The 26,127-nt window shown below is 40.6% G+C and overlaps 1 protein-coding gene and 1 long non-coding RNA gene across 2 annotated transcripts; both read right to left on the bottom strand.

The window, feature by feature from the left end:
• Positions 1-4,653: 4,653 nt before the first annotated feature.
• LOC111097988 lies at positions 4,654-22,669 on the bottom strand. The gene is made up of 4 exons (XR_005366341.1): positions 22,620-22,669; positions 16,674-16,767; positions 10,886-11,084; positions 4,654-5,398 (listed from the first exon to the last, which is right to left on the bottom strand). It is a non-coding gene; the product is annotated as an uncharacterized LOC111097988 (long non-coding RNA).
• Positions 12,069-12,317, bottom strand: LOC100682956 (cytochrome c oxidase subunit NDUFA4-like). Its single transcript, XM_038551601.1, has one exon. It carries the CDS (start codon positions 12,315-12,317, stop codon positions 12,069-12,071), a length of 249 nt encoding a protein of 82 aa, XP_038407529.1.
• Positions 22,670-26,127: the final 3,458 nt, after the last annotated feature.

Below are 26,127 nucleotides of genomic sequence, written 5' to 3'. Positions count from 1 at the left end.
GTCACAATTCATGGAAGGAAAACAGGTGAGCAGGGTATACCTCAGCAAAAGCAGAATTCCCCATTGTCATTGTCATGATTTTGAGGGCACCACAGAGACTCTTTCCCCAAATTATTTCCTCAATCCTTAAGATTCTTTTTCTTATTAAATGGCTTTATTGCATCTTAAGTGATATTTTAAAATAAATTAACCTCTCTCACATGTGACTTCCTTAAAGCAGAAGTTCACACTAAAATTAAGTTTTCCTGCAATTAACATGATTTTAGTATTCAAGCTCTGAGTGGGGGCTCCTAAGCATGTTTTTGCAAACCTATGTTCAGATTAAACAAAACAAGAATAAAAAGGCATACAGGTTAAAAAAGAACTCTGATTGGAGTGCCAGTCTAGCTCAGTCGGTAGAGCATGTGACTCTTGATTTCAGGGTTGTAAGTTCAAGCCCCACGATGGGTGTAGAGATTACTTAAAAATAAAAATCTTACTTTTCAAGCCCAAGTCTACTATATAATTAAAGCATACATTTGTCCAGGATGTCGCAAGAACACATTTGTAAAGCTCCTATACTGATACAATGCGTGTAACAAGAAGGTATGAGTTAACAGAACAGTCTGCAAGCCGGATGCTGCTACTTGATCTTTGATTTCCAAAAGAAAATCACAAAAACCTTTCATTGTAAAAATGATTGGCATTCTTAGAAACATTTGCTCAATAGGAGGAACAGATCATAAGAATTTGCAAAGGGGACAAACTCTATCTTCCCTTGACCTTCTTTCTCTCATGCTCTTAAAATTAGAAGCAATCTTTAGAACCGGAACTTCTTTTTTTTTTTTTTTTTTTAGAACCGGAACTTCTTTAAAAAAAGATAAGTTTCTTGTGTCTTCCTGTTGGCCCATATTTTGATACAGGGAGGCGGAAGTGTGGGAGAGCATGATTCTGAGCCAGTAGGGAGGAGAACCTACCAAAGATGAAAGAAAATAAGGAGACATTGCACACCGAAGAGAAATTTCTTCCGTTTCACAATTTTCTAGGAGTCACCCTAAAATAAATTTCCCTTCAAGTCATGTGAGCTTAGTATTCAAGTTATAGGAATGAGCCACTACTTATTTATGAACTAGTTTTAAAAATAGTTCTAATGTTTTAATTCATAGTTTTCATTTCTACTAACAGTGAAGTTCAGTTTTCCAATACCTCATTTAAAGATTGAAAATATGCTCTTTCTTTTTCTTTCCCTTCAACTTATTATGAAATAATGCAGACACATAATGTATTCCCTATACTAAGGAGGGTTTGAGGTTTTTAAATGCAGTGCAAATAGTCAGTGGATAGAAATATATCCAGATTCCTACACTGTTTGTCAAGCACTCATGCTGTAATCTGCTTCAAAGTCACAGCATTCCCAGTTCTGTTCATTTTACAGCAAAACTGGTTTTCGTGCAATTTCATAGTTGAGATTTTTACATAAGTTGAAGTTGAGAAATCTCTTTTTTAAGATTTATTTATTTGAGAGAGACAGAGTGAGAGAGCAAGCATGAGTTGGGGAGGAGCAGAGGGAGAGAGAAAGAGAGAATCTCAAGCAGACTGAGCTCTGAGACCATGTGTGAGGCCTGATCTGAGCCAAAAGCCAAGAGTCAGTGGCTTAATTGTCTGTGCCACCCAGGCGCCCTGAAGTTGAGAAATCTTAACTTGTTCTCACCTAATTGGCTTTAGTTTAAAATCTTTTTTTTAATAATTTAGACAGAGAGTTGCAGAAGCCAAAATACATCTAAACTGTAGAAATCAGGAGAGATCATTTCTATGGCAATGTGCCTTTGCTTTTCTTGGCCTGTAGTGAATGATGCCCTGTCATCACCTCACTTCTGCGTGGTGCTGCCACCACAGATTTCTCCCTCAGGGGGTGGTTTCAGTGAATGATATGGGCATCTCATCCATGTGGAAAGTTACTGTCCTTGACATAAGCCAACAGATAGGTGGGGTCCCTAAGACCTGTGATTGCTTGTTGTCTTGAAATTCTGCTGATGCAGAAAAGGATGCCTTGCACACCCCAAAATTTGTTTCTTTTCTTCTCTCCCCCCAAAGAGGGGGAGGGACCAGAGGGAAGTTAGAACATGTCTGGATTAGGATTGTAGGGTTTTAACACAGTTCTGGGAATATCAGGCATTGTGCAAGAGGACAGCCCGCTGGTATCTGTGTCCCTCAGCTTCAAGCAGCTAAGTAAACAGCACTCATCTCTGGGGTCTAGCATCAAGGCCTCCCTTGCTTAGCTGGAGGAATGACTTCACTGTGGTCTGGTGAGCTGACTTCTCATTGCAACAGCCACCAAGCATCTGAGTTACTGCTTAGAGGGAGGGTAGCAGCATTTGAGGTCTCTCTTAAGGGTTCTAGCCAAAGTTTGCAATCTTAAATGTTTTCAGGGGACAGATAGGTGATACAGTTGAACAAGGCAAGCACATGGAGATGCAGAGAACTGCAGAGCTCTTGCCCAATATAAAGTTCCTGGCTTGGCTTAAAATAGCTAGCACCTCTTTGTTCCATGTAATTCTTGTCATCCAGGAATGTGACTCCATGTTGCAAAATCTTTGGATTTGACGAAGAAAGGCCAGATACTTACAGGAAATCTATTCATCATACACTGTAGGCAACAAACTCAAAATATTTTCAACACTTCATCAGATGTTCAAGAGCAAGGCTTTGCTCAAATGTCACCTTGTCAGTAAGGATTTCCCTGACTCCCCTATTTTTTTTTAAAAATTATTTATTTATTTATTTATTTATTTATTTATTTATTTATTTATTTATTTATTTAAAAGAGAGAGAGAGAGTAGGGGGAGGGACAAAGAGGGCAAAATCTGAAGCAGACTCCCTGATGAGCACGGAGCCCCATGTGGGTCTTGATCCCACAACCTGTGATATCATAACCTGAGCCATAATCATGAGTCAGAGGCTCAGCTGAGCAAGCCACCCAGGTGCTCCCCTGACTACCTTATTTTAAATGACTCTCCCTGCCTCACTCTGTACGTCCTTGTTCCTTTTCCCTGCTTTATCTTCTCTTTAGCACTACTTGTTATCCAGTATTGAGAGTGGAAACTTTGATCCAATTGCTCCACCTCTGGATGTCCAGCATCAAGAACAGTGTTTGGCCTGCAGAAGGTACTCAGGAATAGAATTATTGTTATTGAATAGATGCAGGTCTGATACACAGAGACAGGACTCGTTAGAGTAAGGTGAGGCCTCCTGGGGGCATGGAGGCAGGACCATCAGAGGGAGTCCCTCCTTCTACTTTGTCTCCCAGATGCCACACCCTCCGCACCTTAGTCACTGCCCTGGGGATTCACTTGCCACAGTGGTGTCTGACATGATTCCAAGGGCAGGGTGAGAGACAGGAAAATGGATTGGAGAGTTTATGCACTCACATGCTACTCTTATTGAAAAACGTATTGCCCGGGATATGCACAGGTGATACTGGCTAAGAATAGTGCATAATCTTCAATTCGAATGCATTTCTTCTGGGGATTGGGAACTGGAGTTTATGCTCTCTTCTGTATTTTTATGCCATAAAAAAATGTAAAATCTGATGAGCTTATGTGAAAATTTGCATCAGTGAGGAGGGACAAAATTGATTTCAAGTCTAGGCCCAGGTTGACAAGAGGTGAGAGTGCTTATTTATGGAAAAGCACCAAAATGTGGTACAAATTGAAAGAAGCAATGCCTGTGGCAGAGATGATATGATCAATTTCAAATAACCCATTTCAAATTGAAGTCAAAGCAAAACTTTGAATAGAAAATAATAATCATAAGAAAATTTTCAGATACTCCAACAGGGGTCCATCAACACTTTTTACATGTAGTTTTGCTGGCTGAAAGGGATGTCATTCTGTGGACCCACTCAAGTGACAATGAGTCACACTATGAAAGGATTAATGTTATAGGTTATTAAATAGGAGATTTGGACTAAGGCTCTGAGATAGGCTAGCTCTCAGGTAGCAAAGGGGGTAATGAGGCTGATCAAAATGCAAACCTCTCAAAGAACCACCGGACAACTGGTTTGTCCAGCAGAGTGTGGTGGGAGGGACCCATCATGGGCACTTTTAAAGCACCCACCATAGTTCTCAGGGTAGAATCGGCTTTAGACGTCTGCCATGCCAGATAGTGCAAAGCTCCTCAGAATGACATGAGTCATGAAAGAACTTTCTGTACTCCTTTCTCTTCTCCCCTCCAACCCGAGGGGTCTGGTTTAGCAGGTGGAGAGAGAAATAAATGTTTGAAGCCTGCCCTTGCCAGGAGAATCAAAAGATCCAATGAACCGCAGAGAAAGTTCTGCATATTACATGGGACTCAGCATTCTCATTATCAAATGAAAACTGTTTTTGTGACATAAAGTGACCTAGGACGGCCTATTTCCTAAGAGCAGAAAAAGCATAGAACATGTTGGGTTTTGCTAAGGGAAAGGGGAAACAAAACACATTTTAAAGGCACTAGGAGACAAAGCTTGAGGTTTTTTGTTTTTTTTATCACATCTCACGAATGTACTTGTTATGTGTCCTAATTAACCAGAGCTAAAGCAGCCCCTGCAGTAATCCTATGACCAGTCTCTGCAATTCGTGTTAAATTATCTAGAAAACTTGCTCTTAGGAAGAAAAACTAATGAGAATAGTTCATAAGAGTGGGGGAAAAAATGATTAAATATAGCCTTAGGTGCATTTGTATGGTGGTGTATAGTACCTGAGAGTTAAAAAAGTTTCTTAGCTCAGGCTGCTATAACCATCGAAAGAGTGGTTGAAAGAACAAATATTTATTTCTCACACTTGCGGAGGCTGAGAAGTCCAAGATCAAGGCACTGGCAGATCTAGTGTCTGGCGAGGACATTCTTTCTGGTTTATAGATGACTGTCTCCTGTTTTATCCTCACATAGCAGAGACAGCAGAGAGGAAGGAAGTTTTCTTTTGTCTGGTCTTAAAAATTCACTAATGCCAACATAGGGTTCCACCCTAACAAAGGCCCCATCTCCAAATCATACTGTGGATTAGGGTTTCAACACAGGAGTTGTGGGGGGACACAAGCAGTCTATAGTAAGAAGTGAAGGAGCTCACAGAAAAGGTCTTAGATGGAAGAATGGAGCCATGTAATACTGGGGAGCTTGGTGGTGGGATCTTAACCCTCCTTGAGGATTTACCCTTTACCAGTTACAGAGCAGGGGCCTCTCCCTGGCAAAATAGAACCCATTATTCTTAGTTCAGACCTTTTAATCCAGATGTTGTAAAAGGAGATTTTGGAGCACAATTAAGAAACTCTAGTAGGTGAGAGAACTAGTGATTCATTGTTGAATCAAGTAAGGAAGTGGAGGGAGTACAATCTTGGAAGGAGGATCTTCCACTTAAGGCTCTGTGCAACTCAATGGTCTCACCTGTAAAAGATATGGAAATTAATACTGCTTTTGATCATTGAGTGGATTAAATGAGAACATACATATAAAATACAGTGTCTTGGTACTCCTGGGTGGCTCAGCGATTGAGCATCTGCCTTTGGCTCAGGGCCTGATCCCAGAATCTGGGATCCAGTCCCATATCGGGCTCCCTGCAGGGAGCCTGCTTCTTCCTCTGCCTGTGTCTGCCTCTCCGTGTATATGTCTCTCATGAATAAATAAATCTTTAAAAATAAATAAATAAATAAATAAATAAATAAATAAATAAATAAATAAAGAGTGTCTTACACATTGCTGGACCACACCAGTATTCAATAAATGTGAGCTATTATTATTGAAATAGAAGATGCACCATCTACATTGAGAAGACAATCACTTGTATCGTTACATTACTTATATCCATCATCATCATTATTATGCAATGATGAATACTCTCACAGAAATCTTATATGAGAAAAAAATGTATTTATTGAGTGTAATCTGCTTGTCTTCCATGAATACAAGGAAGCACATGACTGAAGACTTGTATAGTAGACCTCTGCATGTATGCTCCTAGACAATGACCTTTTTTCAGTTTTATTTCACACTATAAAGATATGTCTGGAGGGTGTTAATAATAACTTCAAAATTCCTTAAGAAGATTAGAAGGGCTGTTCTAAAGTGAGTGAATTTTTCCCCCTAGCCTCTGTATTTACAGGAGAAAAGGCTGAATTATCTTAGGGTGGTGGAGACCCACACTATTGCAGCTAAAGTGACAAGTCCTTATGCAAACAGTTTCATGACTTTCTCTTATGCCATCTTGGTAAATATCTGTAGGACCTGACAAACCAAATTGGGATGATTTCTCAGAGTCCCAGAGGGTAAAACTTAAAAATTTTTGTTTGCGTGTCTGTAGTTTTTAGAAGTTTCAGCAAGATAGAGCTTAAGTTGTGGCTGATAGAACAAATATCATCACTCCATGTGCCAATCTGGTTAGCAGCCATGCATGCCATCAGTAGATAAGAATAGATGATCAGATTTTGGCCCTTAACCAGTAAAAAGTTGTGATAGTGGTTACATAAATTATTGCCTAAGTAGCTATCTGAAGACTGGTATTTGACTATTCGTGTATGTGTCACGTCTGTGTCCAAGTCCCTGATTTTCAATATGCCAGCCCTCTGTCTACCTGAACTTCTTTGAGGACTGTTCTCTCTCATCAGGTACTGGGGCCCTCAGTGAAGTGCTGGTGCACTTGTGAGCCCAACTAAGGATTTCTCGAGGATGGGAAAACAGGATGTATAATTCTGGAACTTTATTTTCTACTACTCAAATTGAGTCTTGATTGTAGTAGTAGCTACATGTGTGTATCACACATACACACTTCAAAACTCACTGACTTTACACTTAAAAGGGATGCACTTAGTTACATCTCAATACAACTGATTAAAAATAATGATGCTATAATCAGCTTTTGATTACTTCTCAATAAAGTAATAATTGACACTAAAAACAAAACTCTTCAGTGGTTCCCATTTATCTATAAGACTAAATTCACACTGCTGAAGTAGGTATTTAAATCTCTCTTCTCTATGGCCCCAAGCTACCTTCAGCAATGGTTATTAACCTACTTTATGTTATGGACCCTTTTGGTGGTCTGGTAAAAACCATGGACTCCTTTTGAGAGTAATGTTTTTAGGGATCCCTGGGTGGCGCAGCGGTTTGGCGCCTGCCTTTGGCCCAGGGCGCGATCCTGGAGACCCGGGATCGAATCCCACGTCGGGCTCCCGGTGCATGGAGCCTGCTTCTCCTTCTGCCTATGTCTCTGCCTCTCTCTCTCTCTGTGTGTGACTATCATAAATAAAATTTAAAAAAAATTAAAAAAAAAAGAGAGTAATGTTTTTAAATACCTAAGACAAAACACATTTGAGTACAAAGGAAACCAATTATATGGAAATTATAGCAAAATACCTATACAGTTTGTGATATAACCATTTATGTTCTTTCTTAACTCATGACATATATCTCATGACTACCATAGTTTCAAAGTACTGACGAGCAAAATGATAGTTTATGATGTCTGCAAATGTCATGTGAAAGGAAATACTCTGTGAGTTTTATTGGTGAGGAAGTAACGCATGCTGCTAATAGTCTTATGGTTCTTTGCCCACATTCACAATGGAAGGAGATGCTAAGTTTCAGTTAAAAGCCAATGAAAATAAAGGTGCATTTTTTTCCCCTATCAAATTCAACCTCCCTCCACACATACCGTCCCTTACCCACTCCTCCTCTGCCTTCACTCCAGGTTAAAAATGCCTGCCTACCCCCAAGTCTCCTGACAGGCCCCTGTTTCAGTGCAGAGTTCCCCATCCTAAAGCTGCAGAGACAGCAGGTAACAAGAATATGTGACTAGGTGGAAAAGCCAGAGTGGAGGACTCTAACGACTGATACAAAGCCCATGTCTTTGCTCAGAGCATTCCAGTAACACTTCTTTGTTTTTAAATGCAGTCATGTACTCGCCAAATAAAGATTAGCCAGGAGTTGGCCGGTGTGCAACTACTGTTTAATCAGCCAGAATGAACTGCCAGTCCTCCTCCTGCTGCCCTCCCCTGCCACATCTCAAGAGAGTTTCCCTTATGTAGAAAGCTCTTTCCCTCTAATCTCTATTAACCAAAATTCAGCTAGTTCAGAAGTCGGCATTTCCTGCTTCCCTGAGCTGGAAGTCATTGGGCCCTGGTCTGTGCTCCTAGAACACTTAGTTCAAATCTTTGTCTGTGTTTGTTTTTTTTTGTTGTGGTGGTGGTTTGGTTGGGTTTTTTAAAGCACAGATCACATTTTGGCTCGTATTGTGCTCACTGATGTGCATGTTTCAACTGTTCCAATCCATCATGAGCTCCTGGACGGCAGGACACAGCCACGTTTCTTTTTGCAGCTCCCCTAGTACCTGCACTCCATGTGCACGGAGCTGAAGGGACATGGTACTCAGGCTGATCGTATGGAGACAGTCCCTGCCTCCCTGCCTCTCTGCCTTGTGTTTTTGTCTATTTTACATATGGTTTCTCATTCTCCAACCACTAGAACTAAAGCCCTGACATAACCTTTCTGTCATAGAAGGGCTTATGGTGTAGGCACAAACCTCCTGGCCCGAAAGGTAATTGATGTCATTTAAAGTCTTCCTCCAGATATGGATATTAATCTATTCAATCATTCATTCCTATAATCCCTTAGGAATCCCTTGCACCAAGTGAGAGCTTACTGTATGAAATACATCAGGCCAGATCATGCTGTGATACAAGTTTGTGAAACTGTTTCTTTGTAGCCTAGAGACTTCTTTCTTTTTTTTTTTTTAAGATTTTATTTATTTATTCATGATAGTCACAGAGAGAGAGAGAGAGAGAGAGAGAGAGAGAGGCAGAGAGAGAAGCAGGCTCCATGCAGGGAGCCCGACGTGGGATTCGATCCCGGGTCTCCAGGATCGCGCCCTGGGCCAAAGGCAGGCGCCAAACCGCTGCGCCACCCAGAGATCCCTAGAGACTTCTTCCAAAGGACATTCATTGCTCCTCTTATGGAACAGGGGTGCCCAAAGAGCATTCTCTTCCCATGATTGGTCAGCAGGGTCCAAGGCTCCATTGAATCCCCATAGCCATGGACTCCATGAAGTTATATATAAAGGCATGGAAAATAATAAAATCTTACTTTGTATCCTGGTTTTTTAAATTCTTTGCACTTTGAATAAATTACTGAAGATCTCTGAGCCTCCATTTTGTCATCTGTAAAATATGGGTGGTAATAACATCTACCCCCCAGGGTCATTTGGTGGTGACATGAGTTAATACATATACAGTGCTTAGAACAGTGCCTGGCACATGAATGTCACTGAGCACTTACCAGTGCTAGCTAAAATAAAACTCCGCCCAAATACCTGTTTCCTCTCTAAGCACCTGCTATGGGCTAGCACTGGGCAAGCCATCAGGTTATATGAAGCTGAACAAATCATAGCAAGGAGCTCGTAACATAATATAATGGTTTTCAGTCTGTAGACTGGAGATTCCTTGGGGAGACATTCTGCTGAGAATTGATTTGTTCATCACACTGAATAAATGATCCGCCTCAGACATATATACTTTATTTTTAAAAACGTATGTGGTTACTTTGGGGTTTCATTTAGAAGGATGCCTTACTTCATATTTTTTGTCATTCTATATTATCTCAACCAATTATCAAGGGAATAGATGTGATCATGTGGTGGTTATCAACATTTTTGGGAGGATACCAAAAAGTGCTTCTTATGGCTAAACTATCCGGATCTATCAATTGAGTGGACAGCATGGTGTGATAGAAACCCAAATAATCATGTTTGCTTAGGCAAAGGAAATTCTGCCCCTGAAGAGTGGCAGTTAGTACTGAGATACTGCAGGATAGAGACCAATGCTCAGGCAATATTTAACCAAAATTTTTCAGGTGCTCCCCCCAAAAGTTGGGAACCCTTCACATAAAAGAAGTAAAAAGAAACTCCCAAAATGGCCACACACAGAGGGCTTCTGTTCAGCAGCAAACTCTATTTCTTTTATCCAGCTGATGAGGGAGAAGGTCTTTAAGATTCCCAGGATCAGTGAAGGGTGGGGAGGGGGGTTTCCATGGTTGGGTTGCTAAGGCAGGACTTCTGTGGATGCCTTGTGGACATGGCTCCTAATTGAGGGCCCCCTAAAAAGCCAGAATTTGCAGAGAAGCATTTGATTCCCTTTTTCTTGCTGCTGTTCTGGTACTTTGGGAGTTTAGGAATTGTTCATCCTCCTGTGGCCAGTTGTGAACCAGCAGGTTTAAGTTCTCAGACCACCTCTTTTTATAATAGATGACAATATGTGGTGGGGGTGGGGTGGGGGAAGCAGGAGTGAGCAGGATTCTGGTCCCTGTTGCAGTTTGAATTTTCTGTCTTGGCAGTCCTCCTAGGTAAAGTCTTCAAAAGACTGCAATGACTTTTCTGGCAAAATTACTGGGAAACCGTTGCCAACACTAAGAATCTCACACTCAGAAACTCAGAGATTGGATATGAGTGAACCTCCTACCTTTCTCTTTAAAGTTCCATGCCTTAAAAATAGTTATGGTGCAGTGTTCCTCTGTAGAGAAGATGGTTAATATTTCCATTCTGATCCAGAGGAAAAGGTCAGCACACTTTGCTGCAGACAGGTCTTGGTGAACCCTTGATATTTATTTCATTCTCAAGGCACTTGGTGATCTCCATGGAAAAAGAAATCTCCCTGTTTTTGTGTTCTGTTTTGCTTTGTTTGATTTTTGTTTTTCTAGTCTGGGAACTAATGTCTCTGGTTACTCCCAGAAAAATTGTAATGTAGTACAAAGTTTATTGGCTGGCAAATAGCAGACATTCACTACAAGTATATGGATTGACTAAAGAAATGATTTTTCGCCTACCAAGCTGTTTTAGCCTCCTTAATCACATTCCCATATGTGGAGTGTTTTCCTCCAAGCATTTACCTTTTTCTACTCAAAAAGCTGCTATGGGCCTGATGAACAAGTGGTATTGTTTTGCAGTTAAGAGCAAAAACTTTGCAGCCAATCATACCAACATGTGAATTCTGGTTCTGCAGATAACAAGATGGGTGATTTTGAACAAATCTGAGGCCTCAGTTTCTTCTTCATTAACATATGTTAATCAACAAAACCTGAAGGCTACCTAGGGAACAGAAGAAGACATTTGCAAATGACTTACGTGATAAAGGGTTAGTATCCAAAATATATAAAGAACTTATACAACTCAACACCCAAAAAACAAATAACCCAATGAAAAAATGGGTAAAAGACATGAACAGACATTTCTCCAAAGAAGACATCCAGATGGCCAATAGACACATGAAAAGATGCTCATCATCATTTACCATCAGGAAAATGCAAATCGGAACCACAATGAGATATCACCGCACACCTGTCGGAATGGCTGAAACAACAGGTGTTGGTGAGGCTGTGGATAAAAAAGGAACCCTAATATACTCTTTGTGGGAATACAAACTGCTGTCAGCCACTCTGGAAACCAGTATGGAGGTTCCTTAAAAAGTTAATAATAGAAGGCATTTGGCTGGCTCAGTCAGTGGAACATGTGACTTTTGATCTCAGGGTTGTAAGTTCAAGCCCCATGTTGGATATAGACAGTACTTAAAAATAAAATCTTTTTTTAAAAAGTTAAAAATAGAACTACCTTATGGCCCAGGAATCACACTGTGGTGTGATTAAATACTAGGTGTGGGTAAATACTAGATATTTACCCAAAGAATACAAGAACATTAATTCAAAGAGATACATGTACCCAATGCTTATAGCAGCATTATTTACAAAATATATCCAAGACATGGAAGCAGCCCAAGTGTCCATCGATTGATGAATGGATAAAGAAGATGTGGTATATATAAAATGATATGTATAATGGAATATTATTCAACCATCAAAAATAATGAAATTTTGCCATTTTTAACCACTTGGATGGAGCTAGAGTGTTTCCCCCCCCCAAGTTTCAGATATTTATTATTCAATGTAAACCCCAACACAATACACCAATATGATTTCATGCATTTAGAGGGGAAATAGTTCCTGAATAAGTGGAAAATTGTGCAGATAGCTTCTGGAAGGCCTTCATTCTAAGCAACTTTATAGTGAAACATTTCATTTAGAAGTCTGGGCCTCCTTTCTTAAGTTTGCTGTAATCTACATTCACCAAATAGAATTTGTATTGATCATTAGGACCCAGTTTGTTCCAGAATTCTGGGTTATTCTTCCTATCCCAACTGATATCTGGATTGAACAATGCCAAGTGCAAGACATACATTGCTGCTCCAGTACCTCTTGCCCCAATAAATAAGAAGAAGGGGATCAAGGCTGGATGCTCCTTGGTCTGACCAATGATCTGGCGTAACATAGTCACGGCAGAGGCCTCCTGTCCAGAATTTAAAAACCAAGTCTTCAAAGCCTGGAACCAATGGAGCTAGAGTATATTATGCTAAGCAAGATAAGTCAGTCAGAGAAAGACAAGTAGTATGATTTCATATGTGGAATTTAAGAAACAAAACAAACTAGCAAAAACAAACAAACTAGCAAAGGAAAAAAATGAGAGAGAGAGAGAGAGAGAGAGAGAGAGAGAGAAAGACCAACCAAGAAACAGATTCTTAACTGTGGATAACAAACATGGTCACTAGAGGGGAAGATGGGGGGATGGGTGACACAAGTGATGGGGATTAGGAGTGCACTTGTGATGAGCACAGGGTGATGTAGGGAAGTGTTGAATCACTATATCATATACCTGAAATTAATAGAACACCGTATGTTAAGTGACTGGAGTAATACAAAAACTTAATGGAAAAACAAAACAAAACATGTGTTCAGTGAAACCTACCTTACAGATTTATTGGAAGGATTAAATGAAATAAAATTTTCCAAATTTCAGTCACTTGCAACTTGCCTGCATATTTTTTTGCATATTCAAATATCACCCATCATTATTCCCTAATGTTTTCTTTAAATTAACTCATTTTTTTATACAGCTTAATTTTAAAAGATAAACAGACACTTGTTACCTCTCTGGTGATAGAATTTAAGTGTAAAATATAAATGTAATGGGGACTAAACAATATTATTAAGTTCAGCCTGTATATTTTTGCCTGCAAAAGTCTCTGACCTGAGGTCTGCTGTCTTTGTCCAAAAGAGAGATTATGGTCAAATGTTAAAGGGGGAGGAGGGTTGCCCAGAAAACTCTTGGTTGTTTTGTCAGCTCAGAGGACAGATTTTAGTGACGTTTTATATAATCTTGGCCAGAGATGGGTAAATTGGATTATCTTAAATGCCAAAATGGAAATCTGTTTCATAGCCTGCTCAAGTCCCAGATCGGCTCATTTTCCCTCCTTTGACTTTTTCCTCACTTGTGTTTCTTAAGCACAAAAATAGCACTTCCACATTGTCATAGCTCTGTCCTGTGCCTACGCCCCAAGGGTGACACCTACTTACCATCTTTCCTCTTTCCCACTTTTTGTGTTCTTTCCTCTTTCCCACTTTTTCCTCCACCTCCTTCTTGTCATCACTGTGTCCACCAAAAGCTCTCACTTCAAGCTCTTCTCCCTCACTTTTGGGCCTTCCTGAGCATCCCTGGCATGCATGACACTCTGCTTAAAGTGCCAGTTAATATTTAAGTCCATTAAGCTCATTATGTAGTCTTTCTCCTCACGGTGTACCCAAAGAATGCAGCACAGCCAGGATCTCAAAGGCTTTCCCACGGGGAGCTAAGGGAGAAACTCTCGTGGTGACTATGGACCTTGCAGCCAGCTCCAGGAATTCTGACTGTCCCCAATTAGTTTATAAAATGTTGGCCATTGTACATTCTGTTTCTTGAGAAAAGTTTTCATAGCCCCGTGCATTTCAACAAAGTTCAAATACCACTTCTTTGAAGATTATGTATCATCACGAACATTGACTTGATAAGGTTTTAAGTGTTTCTCCGCTCCCTACTTGGTTAGTTGGGAGAAGAAGATGTTGTGTGTGTTTTACACAAAGAACATGTTTTGAGGCCTTCCATCCAAGCACTTCATCCAGGCATAATGGGAACATGTTAGAAATAAATCGCATATCTCATCATCCACCACGAGTCAGGGAGAGGAGGAAAAGGAACAAGGTTTTTAAAAATGCCTTCAGGGGCACCTGGTGGCTCAGTCAGTTAAGCTTCTGCCTTCAGCCCAGGTCATGATCCTGGGGTCTTGGGATCGAGCCCAGTGTCAGGCTCCCTGCTAAGCAGGGAGCCTGCTTCTCCTTCTCCCTCTGCCCCTCTCCCCACTTGTGCTCTGTCTCTCCCAAATGAATAAATAAAATATTTTTAAAAATGCCCTCAGACCTCCAGCTATTGACTGGGTCACTCAATCCCAGGAGCCCCTAATAATTTAGCTTGATTTGCCAGTGACATGGAGGACAAGGATTATATGTCAGAACCCCCCTGGTGCAAATAGCAGCTCCATGTCATGGGTGGGAAGGTGACAGTGGTTACTCACTGCTTCTCTGTTTTCTATTTTCTGTGGCCACTGTTTCTTCTTGGGACTCAATCCCTTCCTCCCTCCTTATGAGACCTTTTCCTGACCTGACTGCAAGGGCTATCTCTTAGTTATACAATGTGTTCTGATCCATAGATTTCTGTGGAGGCTCGCCTGTGAATAGATCCTTTATCCCATTAGGAAGTTTCTGTGCCATCGGAGTTTAGGAAATCTGCTGAGCTCAGATCTCTGTATTTTGCCTCACACACTTTGGGCTCTGTGCAGGAGCAGTCCAGTGTTTTCTCTTCCTTCTTAAAGAGCTCCTCATCCCTCTTCTTCCTCATTATGTAATTTATAGAAAATGATGCTGGGCATGACCTCCCTACTGCCTGTATCTCCTCCCGTGCACACACACACTTGCACATGGACACATCAACAACCAGTACTTTGAACATCGAAATTTGTCCAGCAGGGGGCCGTTTATCAACCAAATTCTGTCTGGTTTTTGCATGTTTTAAATTAATGGCAAAGATCATATCTTGAAAGTGTCCTACACATTTGTCTTTCCATCCTACATGCTTCCACTCCAATGGCCTCACTATCTGGCTCAAATTTAGTCCAATGTGATTGGCCCCATCAGGAAATGCTCGGGGAGGAACAGTCAAGTACTCAGTGGCTCTAAGCAGTATGTGGCATTAATCTTTGGCTGGATCGTGGAGCCACCTTAATGAAAAAAAAAAAAAAAAAAAAAAAACCTTTCCTTCTCATTTTAATCTCTTTCTATTTCTTTCCTCTTTATGCCTGGTGTTGCTACCTGGAGATTGAGATTCAAAGAAAATCATTCCTGAGGGTTTATGATTTAAAAGTACTTGAGAAAGAAAGGCATAGCACTCTTGTTAACATTTTTATAGCACCTCCAAAGCTTCTGAAGAGCACTGTTGACTACAACAACCCAGGTACCCAGGCATCAGATCCCTCAGAGAGTAGACTGGGTTTTGTCCGCTAAAAAAGATGTCTTCACACAAGATCTTTTTCCTCCTCCCTTATCTCGTAGCTCAATTTCCTAAATAATTCTTCGCCATGACCTTCTGCTATAGAAAACAGATGAGTTAACTGGGAGTGAATAGTAGTTTAGAACCAGGCTTTTCCCATCACATTAAAGGCAAGCATATTTTCTGGCCTCATGCCCACCTATCATGTTTATTCCCTTTCTTTACATCAGGAGTGATACCAGAAGGCATTCACTTGGTCACTCACAGACTTTAGCCAAGGAGTGGGCACTGCTTTAGACACAAGATGCCTCTAAGAGCAAGTTGGACAGGGCCTATGATCTCACCTGCTCACATGCTGGGTGAGCTCTGCCTAACCCCATGGAGCTCTCTTCCAGAGGCTCCTGTGGCACATAGGTTGTCAGGTGGTCCTCAACAATCCCATCCTCTGGAACTCATGTCCTCAGCTTGAGTGTGGGTCGGACCTATGAACTCCAGCAGTAGAACATGGCAAAGGTAATGGAATGTCTCTTTGGGGATTATAGTAGAATATACGAGATTTCATCTTGCTGGTATACTGACTCTAGAAACCCACTCACTGCCACGATCCAGCCTCACGTGGCAAGGAACTGAGGGCCACTACCAGCCAACAACCAGCAAGCAGCCGTGGGCCTCCGGCCTGCAGCTATAAGGCACTGAATTCTGACAGCAGCTGAGTGAGCTAGGAGGTGCTGTCTTCCCCTGTCAGGCCTCCAGATGAGAATGCAGGCGGCTCAGCACTCTGACTCTAGCCTTGTGAGATCCCGAGAAGCCATTCCTAGGCTCCAGATTCACAGAAACCATGAGGTAATACATGTGTTGTTTTAAGCTGCTAAGTTTGTGGTAACTTGCTAAGTAGCAAACTCATAGAGAGACCCCGAGGACAAGAGGAGCTACCTGACCCAGCATGGTCCCACAGCCTCCTAGGGTTGGTTAGGCTGGCATCCTCTATTCATCTCGCATACAGCCCTTAGGATCCTTGGATTGCAGTGTTGTAACCCTTCCACATAACTTCCCTCAGCTGGGTAAATGTCTTTACAACCTCCCTCTACTCCATGAACTCCTTAAAATCAGAAAAATGTTGGAGCAGAGTTGTTTGCAGCAACACCATAATGGAAAGATTCCTGAAAAACTCTATGAGTTGAGAGCACTATGTCACCAAAGTGATTTAAGACAGGTCCTCTCCCATTCCCACCCTCTCACTCCCAAGTATCTTTCCAGACTCCATATTCTCACTGTTGGAGGATTTGTCTCAAGGCAGTCCATTTAATTACATTTAGTAACTTTCCATTCCTTCATTCATTAAGCTCAACAGATTTCATGTCCTCATCTGTAAAATAAGTGTCATAATATGAAAGGAAAAGAGTTAATTTATATAATAATTTCCTGGCACCTTGTAAATATTATATACACATACATTATGATGATGATGCTATTATTATTGATGTAGTTTGTAGTGCTATTTATTATTATAGCCAGGCGAGTAGAGATGTGAAGAAGACATGACCCTGCACCTATAACTGGTTCCTTAACTGTCTGGTAGTGAGCAAAGTTCTGGAAAGAGAGATGAACAGGACAGGAAGTTTTACAAAGTGAAGGCCTGAAATTAGCAATACAATTTCCAAAACCACATAACACATCCTGGAAAAATCACTTTGTAGGAGGGGTGGAGCCTACAGGTGGGAATTATAAAAAAATGCATCTGATAGCGTCCTATGTCTTCTTGGAATCTTAGAAGTCTGTCAGTGCTGAAAGAGAGGAGACAGATGAAGAAAATTTCATCTATATTATCATTTTCACAGAATCAGTGCTGCTAATGCAAAAAAAAATTACATCGAAAATACCAGAGCTGTGGGATTATTACTCACAGCAAATTATATACATGGGGAACACAGGGTACAATAAGTACTTATTTATAACTTCAATAAAAGAACAAGTACCAGAAAAGTTAGAGTTGCTTGCTTTTGCTTTAGGAAAGCTAGTGGGGAATCTAGGGGGTAAACAGCCTTCAGGAGTGGGCAGGAGCCCGTTACTGGGACTACAGTCTGTCCCTGTTCTCTGGGAACATAGTTCCTTTTTGTGAATGGAGCAGGAACATGATGAAGCAAAGGGGAAGTGAGCTGCCCTGTCCTGCATGGGACCATTGAGGTTCAAAAATGAATCTCTGGGTCGGGTTGGGGGTTGGGGGGATGGCTCAAGACGTGGCCTCCAAACAAGATTTTCAGACATTAATCTGTGTTTCCTTGGGCTTTCTTGGTCCAGGTATTATCCAGGGTAAGAATAAAAATGTGACTATATCCTGATGAGATCGTGTCATGTTGTAATTGGTTGCTGGAGAGTGTGTCTCAATCTGTGGTTGAACTTTGTATTCTCTCTTTTTACCTCTGTTCCTAGCATGGTGTCTACACATAGCAAAATAATCTATATTTACAAATAATGAGTCACTGAATTAAGAGAACTAGACAGGAATGGTTAAATATTCAAAAGAGGGATAAAACAACTCATTACACAATAGTTCCCATTCCCATTTGTGGGCTCCCCCGCTGAGGGTACATTTTGACCAGTTTAGATACAATGCTGATAGGGATAGAATTTCAATCTAGAAGTCAGAGACTTTGTTCAACTATTGTGTCTGTAGCAATAACCAGTTTCTTGAGACCTTTTCTAGATCTGTCCCTAACTACTCCATACAACTAGTGCTTTGTTTTTCTGGCACAGAAAGGATGGAAAAGAATTCTCCAATGCTTTTCTCCTAAACTGTGACTCTGCCACGCTTTATAAATGTTTGTGTATGGAGTAAAACCAGATATTTTGACTTCCTCTCCTGGTCAGTCACAAGATGCCTGAATTTTCACCATTGGGATTCTTTACAGCTTGAGGTTTTGTTATGAAAGTGTCTGTCACCACAGTTTAATGTGCCAGCTGGACTGTGCTGAAGCCTGCCCAGATGGTGAAACATTATACCTGGGTGCATCTCTGAGGGTGTTTCTGGAAGAGATTAGCATTTGAATTGGTAGACTGAGCAAAGAGAGCCCTCACCAATGTGGGCAGGCCTCATCCAAACTGTTGAGGTCCTGAATAGAACAAAATGGTGGAGGAAGGGTAAATTTGCTCATTTTGCTTGAGCTGAGATGTTCATCTTCTTCTGCCCCCAGGCATTAGTGTTCTTGGTTCCCCCAGAGTGCGGGCCTTCAGACTCTGTCTGGGATTTATGTCATCAGCCCCTTGAATCTTAGGCCTTTGGGTTTGGACTGAATGACACCACTGGCAATTCTGGTTCTCCAGTTTGCAGATGGCACATCATGCATATTGTACATCTCCATAGTGCATGAGCTAATCTCCATAACAAATTTTCTCTTGTGTATCTATATCTATCTAACTCCCATTGGTTCTGTTTCTCTGGAGAACCCTGACTAATACATACTTCTTCATAGACCAGCTAGTGAACACATAGCTTTGCTATTTGAATTTGCTTTGCTGTTTATTTCTTGGAGTGAGAGAAACATGAAAATTGGGGTGTCACAATGAGGTAGGGTTTGTAATGATTAAAAAGAGGGACTTGTGATAGAATCTAAGCCCCTCCAAGATTTACTATCTTGAATAGGGTAAACTTTCTAAGTCTCTTCTTACTCTAAAATGACAATGCAACTACTTAATTGATATCCTATAATTCAATGAGATGATTTGTGTGAAAATGGCATAGAAGTAAAGCAATCAGTAATTATTAACTATTCCTGTTGTGTTTTGATTGGGATGCAGGAAAAGGAAAGAGGAGGAGGGGTTAGGAACTCAGGTGCCATCAGACATTATATGGAAGAGGGAAGGAGTGTAAGAGGGAGTGTTTTTAAAATGGTGATATGATGGTGGAGAACTACATATTTCTCTAAACAAATCATCTCACAAAAAGGCCAATTCTAAGTGTTTACATCTTGTGCTAATGCATTCTGCAAGAACATCATACCTGTTCCTCATCAAACCCCTGGGATTCAGATGCTTTTAATATATTTTTTCCAGTAAAGTGTGATAGGCAGAATAATGACCCACAAATTTATACATGTCCTAATTTCTGGAATTTGTAAGTGTATTACCTTACATTGGAGAAGGGACATTGCAGATAATGAAGACGATGAGCCTTGATACAGGGAAATTATTCTGGTTTATCTGAGTAACACCCATCTATCCATACAAGTCTTTAAAAGCAGAAGAGGAAGGCAGAAGAGTCAGTCAGAGAGATGCGCAGAATAAGAAAGAGGAGAGATTCATTGCCTGAGAGGCGCTCAACTTTCTATTGCTGGCTTGAAGATGGAAGAAGGAGGCCATGAGCCAAGGAGTACAGCCTGCCTCTACAACCTAGGTGAGGCCTCAGCTGACAGCCAGTGAATAAATGGGGATGTGAGTCCTACAACCAAAAGGAACTACATTCTGCCAACAACCTGTATGATCAAGGAAATGAACTGTCCCCTAGAGCCTCCAGAAAGAAATGAGATCTTGTTGACACCTTGATTTCAGGCCCAGTGGTACCTATACTGGACTTCTGACATGGAAAAATGTAAGATAATAAATTTTGTTGTTTAAGTCACTAATTTGTTTTGGTAGCAATATAAAACTGACACACAAAATTAAAGACAGAAGCTTCATTTAATTCCATTAATTCATTTATTTGCATATTTACACATTTTCAAGCCCTCATTGAGCAGCTATAGCAAACAAGGCATTGAGCCAGTTGCTGGTAATAAAAGCATGAGTAATACCCAGTCCCGACTCTCACCATATTTAGAAAGTCAGTGGAAGAACCAGAAAAAGGTTTCAGACTTCCTAAACAACTTGTTCTGCCTTAATTCTCTGAACTACTCAACCTCTCCTCTTGCCTACAATTTCAAAACAATTAGTCACAGTGAGGGTGTGTTATGTTTTGCAAACTCATTGGCATGAATGTAGTATAGGCAAGTTCAAGAAAAACTAATGGATTTTTCCCCCTTGGTCTATGTCCAGTGAGATCATGGCCTTGGTGCCCTTAGTTGCAGGGCTCTGGCCCCTTGATAAACACCCACATTACAAGGCTGCTACCCAGTAGCACAGTGGCATCTTCCCTACTCAGAAGAGATTCCTACAGAGGATTGCTTAGGCCAGGGCTTTCCAAAGCCCTGGTGTACCTAAAAATCATCTGGAAGGCTTATTAAAACACAGATTCCTGGGCCCTAATGCCAGATAGTCCCATTTAGTTGATTTGGGCAGGGGCCTGAGAATCTGAATTTCTAATAATTGCCCAAATGATGCTGCCTGTCCACTGGGCACACTCTGATCTTCGGTGGATTACTCCTTATTTATGGAGAAATATGGCGGCTGATGCCAGGAGGGTCAGAAGCAAACAAACCTCAAAAACATGTAGCATATCTGCCAATTGGCACCATACTTTTGAATACTTGCACCCTGACCATCCTCCACCCTGTTCCCCTCTGTTTTTGTTCCCAGACAGGATTTCCCTGTCCTCCTGTAGTAATCTGGGATGCCCTGCAACTTGCCAAAAATTCAGACCACTGAGAAGGAAGGGAGAGGAAGGGACGATGAGTGGTGTTTCCCTAACCCGTAGGTCGAGACAAAGGGGCATGGTGCCCTTGCCATCATAACTAGCATCCTCACTGATAAGGTGAAAACAAAACAAAACAAAATGTTGAAATCTCTGATTGGGCAATTTGGCATAAAAACAGAGCATGTGTCCCACTGAGGGGTAAGCAAATACACAATGTGCTCTGTGGACACCGAGGGCATCACATGATACTGCTGCCTCTTCCATCCCCATCCCCTACCATCCCCTCACCAGATGCTGCTGTCCTTTTTTCCCCTCCCTGCCATCCTTCCATGACCTTTTTAAAGCCAAAGTATACAACAGGATGAACTGACACACCACTGCTAATGACTTACTGCTGAGTCCTCTGACATTGTCTTCTACAGATCTTTGGTGTGAGCTATGAAATTGCCATAAATGTCAACATGGTGATTCCAGGCAATAATCTTGAGCTCCTGAATTGAGTACTTGTATCCATCACTTCACTCTGATTGGCTTATAAGTGCTGTAAATTATAACTTATAAATCAAAACTCTGTCAAATACTGCTTGCTTGATTAAAAAGAAAAATATCATCCTTGTTGTCAAAATTGGTTTTTGCTTAAGTCCTCTTTCGAAACAAAAGAGCTTTCTAGAGCTTTAGGAAGATGGTGTATCTCCAGATGACTGTGGTAAAATTATTTCCTTTGTGCCAAGTCTCTGCAAGATGATAAAGACTTGTTTGGCATGTGAACTTTTCCATATTTATAAATATCTTTTCTTTAAATGAGAGTAAAAGACAATTATTGCTTTTATTTGCTAAATTATTTTATTTTGCTCTAAAGTTCTAAAATAAAGAGGTACTTTTCCCCTTTCAGGTCTATGGCCTCCATGAATCCATAGCCATCCTTGGGCCATAGGTTGAGAAAATCTGCCTGAAACACCACTGATTTTTTTAAGTTAATTAATTAATTAATTTAGTAATCTCTACACTCAATGTGGGGCTCGAACTCACAACCCCAAGATCAAGGTCACATGCTCTTCCAGCTAAGCCAGCCAGGTGTAAAGCACCCGACTTTCATGTCTCCTTTCCCTCTAAGCTTCTTTCCAACAACTCTAAATTTCAATGAATTCAAGAAGAGGATTTCGTGAATCAGCCAGCCTGTAACAAATGGAGGCCACTGTCTTCTTGTGGGGAGCATTTCAAAGCTTCCAAGAGAATTCCACAAAGTATAAGGGTCAAAGTCACTGACCCTCATGAAGTTTTAATTATTCAGGCAACAAACTGATCCAATGTCTTTAAAACTTTTCTAAACAACATTGAAATATATATACTAAATGTGAAAAAAAGAAATTCAGTGGAACAAGAGTTCCACTCTTGTGCCCAGAGGGGAATCTCTGTCGACAATTAATTTATGTGGTACATACTTTATAATTCTCTGATCTTCATATGCCAGTGGGAACATGGATGTATTATGATACTTAGCAATAACTAGGGAAAAAAGAAAGTACTCAGTTAGTTTCAGCAAGTTTAGTATTTGATGGTTCAGGCCATCCAAGAGAGATTAGCTATATTTTCTATATTTCTACATTTTCTCTCACATGCAAAAAATCCCAGGGAGGTTTTCTTAAACCTACCTTGAGTCAGATGCAACTCTTGGTCCAGTCAGCTGCCTGGGTATAGTGTTGGATCAAGTTAATTCACGGATACTTGTGCTACAACTATGTAAATATGTACATATGTGGGTTGAGCAATTTTGTTCTTCAGGAAGAACCAAGCAGACACCTCCACCAACCAACATTTAGAAGGCTGGTAGTGCTTTGTCCTTAGCCTAAAACAGAATGGAGAGCTCTACGGGAAATGAAAGAATTTTCTTTTTTTTTTTTTAATTGTATTTATTTATTCATGAGAGACACATACACACACACACACACACACACACAGAGAGAGAGAGAGAGAGAGAGAGAGAGAGAGAGAGAGGCAGAGACACAGGCAGAGGAAGAGGCAGGTTCCATGCAGGGAGCCCGACATGGGATTTGATCCCGGGACTCCAGGATCAGGCCCTGGGCTGAAGGCAGCGCTGACTGCTGAGCCACCCGGGCCACCCGGGCTGCCCAGAATTTTCTTCATCTGTGATGAACAAGGACTCATTCTTTTTTAAAATATTTTTTTCTGAGTAAAAAGCAATGCACAAGAAACAGAATTGAGGAAAATTTTCAAGTGCAATAAGCGGTAAAATATCTCCCATCTCTTTAAGATAAGCTCTGCCAACTATGTGGGCTATGTTTTCTTCCTTTTTTTTAAGATTTTATTTTATTTATTCATGAGAGGCACACACAGAAAGAGAGAGAGAGCCGAGCAGAGGGCAAAGCAGGCTCCATGCAGGGAGCCCGATGCGGGACTTGATCCTGGGTCTCCAGAATCAGGCCCGGGCGGAAGGCGGCGCTAAGCTGCCGGGCCACCGGGGCTTGCCCTATGTTTTCTTCTTGTCTTTATCCTTTGACTATTTGGGTTTAAAAGTTTAAGCCAAAGATAGTTATCCTTGACTACCTGTTAGAGTCACCTGGGGAACTTCTAAAACCACTCATGCCGAGCTCCCATCACAGAGATTCTGGCACAATTGATTTGGGATGTGCCCTCATTGCAGTTTTGTGAAACCTCTTCAGGTGATTTTTTACATCCAACCAAAGTTGAGAACCACTGACTTAGGCTATCCTGCTACTCTTTTTACTTACACAAGTAGTGCATAAGTACATTCTTGTTACTTTCTTTTTCAAACATGGTTCTTGATGTTTAAAACAATTTTCAAAGTACATGGAATAGGGGTTCTTTTTTTTTTTAAGATTTATTTATTTATGATAGAGAGAGAGAGAGGCAGAGACACAGGAGCCCAACATGGGACTCAATCCCAGGACTCCAGGATCGCGCCCTGGGCCAAAGGCAGGCGCCAAACCGCTGAGCCACCCAGGGATTCCCCTGGAATAGGGATTGTTAAACTCTGACATGCAGCAGATTAGATTAATATACCTGTTAGTATATTCAACATGCAGATTTCTATGCTTGATCAGATTCATTAAGTATGAGGTGGGATCCAGGAAGGGTTTGGTTTTTTGTTGTTGTTGTTGTTGTTCTATTTTGTTTTGTCTTACAAGCTTTTCCTTTTCTCTTTTTTATGAAAGTCTTTAATTTGAAATAAGTTTTGTTTGTTTGTTTGTTTGTTTGTTTGTTTGTTTAAGTCATCACTATACCCAGTGTGGAACTCGAACTCACAATCCCAAGATCAGAGTTGCACACTCTTCCACCTTAGCCAGTCAGGCGCTCCCTGAAATAAGTCTATATTTCCATAAAAGTTGCAGAGATTTCCCATATTATATCCTTCATCTGGCTTCAAACATCTTACATAATCAAAACACTTAATCAAAACTAAGAAATGAACATTAGTGCAATTAATTAAATTATAGACCGTATTTGGATTTTACCTTTGTTACACTAATTCACTTTTCTGTTCTAAGACCCAGCCTAGGCTAGCATGTTACATTGAGTGGCCGTGTCTCCTCCATCTCCTTCAATTTGGAATAGTACTTTGGTCTTTTGTTATCACTCACGACTTGACTCTTTTGAAGAGTATTAACTAGTTATCCCCCAACTAGTTTTGCTATGGAATTTAAAAAGAAATTTTCCTTTACCTTTAGTTTCAAATTTTAGTACCCTCCTTTGAGGTGACCACTGAGAACTCTTCTCTAACCTTCCAGAGTTTTTCCTATTTTTTAAAAAAATACATACCAACATGTACACTTATGTAAAAATATAAATATTGTTGGGCACCTTGCTTTTAGTCATGTAACAATTTGATTTAGTGATTTTTTTATGATACGATGTAGAATATCTAATTTAGCATTTGTACACCTTGGGAAGCATAAAGTATATTCTCAATAGAGAGAACATACTTCTGTAATTGACATTCAAGGCAACAGAACCAAACTGCTAGGGGATGATAATGCAAAGAAAACATTTTTCTGATTTTGTTTCAAAATCAAGATGTGGAAATGAATAGATGGGAGGCACATAGTAAATGGACATACTAATTGTCTTCTAAACTTAACTGTTTGAACGTATTTTTAATGCAAATAACAGCAGAAACAAGGTTAGAAATGAAGTCTTGTTGCACTGGGTACTGAGAGGAACTGAGAGATAGAAATCCTTTGTTAGTCTTTGAAACTATTTCTGGACAAATTATTCAAATTCCTGTTGCTCCCTTTCTTTCATGCAGTTAGTGGAATTAACTAACTGCACAACGCTCTTGAAAGAAAAGGTTTCTAAATCTTATTTATACGAAGTCTTTGAATACACATGGATATGAACTTGCAAAAGCTTCATCCACTGAGAACAGAGGAAATCGCATTTTGGTGTGTGCTGGTATGGAAGCAGAAATAGATGTGGTCTCCAAAAGAAGACAAAACTACATTGTGGTCATAAATGGTTATGATTTTAAAACAAATGATTTTTTTTTACAATTCTGTCTTGCTGACTTTGGAAATCTTGTTTCTCTGGAGCATTTGATATTTGAAGACAGGTCTGATACATAAAATAAGGTCCTTTCCTAGTGGGTGAATGGAACCCATCACCGGAGAAGTTGTCTGATCAGATATTAAGCTGAACAACTAAGGCAAAGAGAGCTCCACTGTGCTAACTCATGGCATTCTGAGTTCTCATTCTGACCTTGAAAATATATATATACATATAATTCATTTAAAGAACAAAAGGCTTTATTTAAAAAAAGGGGGTGGGTGGGTTCTTGGGATGCCTGAGTAGTTCAATCTTTTAAGCATCTGCCTTCAGCTGAGGTCATATTCCCAGCGGCCTGGGATGGAGCCCCACATCCAGCTCTGTGCTCAGCGCAGAGTCTGCTTGTCCCTCTCCCCTACCCCTCCCCCAACTTGTGCTTGCTCTCCCTCTCTCTCAAATAAATAAATAAAATCATTAAAAAATAAAATTACAATTTTTTATTTTTATTTGTTTTTTAAAAAACAGATTTTATTTATTTATTCATGAGACATAGAGAGAGAGGCAGAGACAGAAGTAGGCTCCCTGCAAGGAGCCCAATGTGGGACTCGATTCCAGGACCTCAGGATCACAATCTGAGCT

The sequence above is a fragment of the Canis lupus genome, chromosome 11 (assembly GCF_011100685.1).
Source record: "Canis lupus familiaris isolate Mischka breed German Shepherd chromosome 11, alternate assembly UU_Cfam_GSD_1.0, whole genome shotgun sequence".
Taxonomy (NCBI): Eukaryota; Metazoa; Chordata; class Mammalia; order Carnivora; family Canidae; genus Canis; species Canis lupus.
Note: the sequence above shows the minus strand (reverse complement) of the source record. Positions and strands in the feature narration are given on the sequence as shown.

Bases quoted from the DNA above. Each gene is read 5' to 3' on its own strand.
- LOC100682956 (XM_038551601.1), bottom strand. From the start codon at position 12,317: ATGTTACGCCAGATCATTGGTCAGACCAAGGAGCATCCAGCCTTGATC.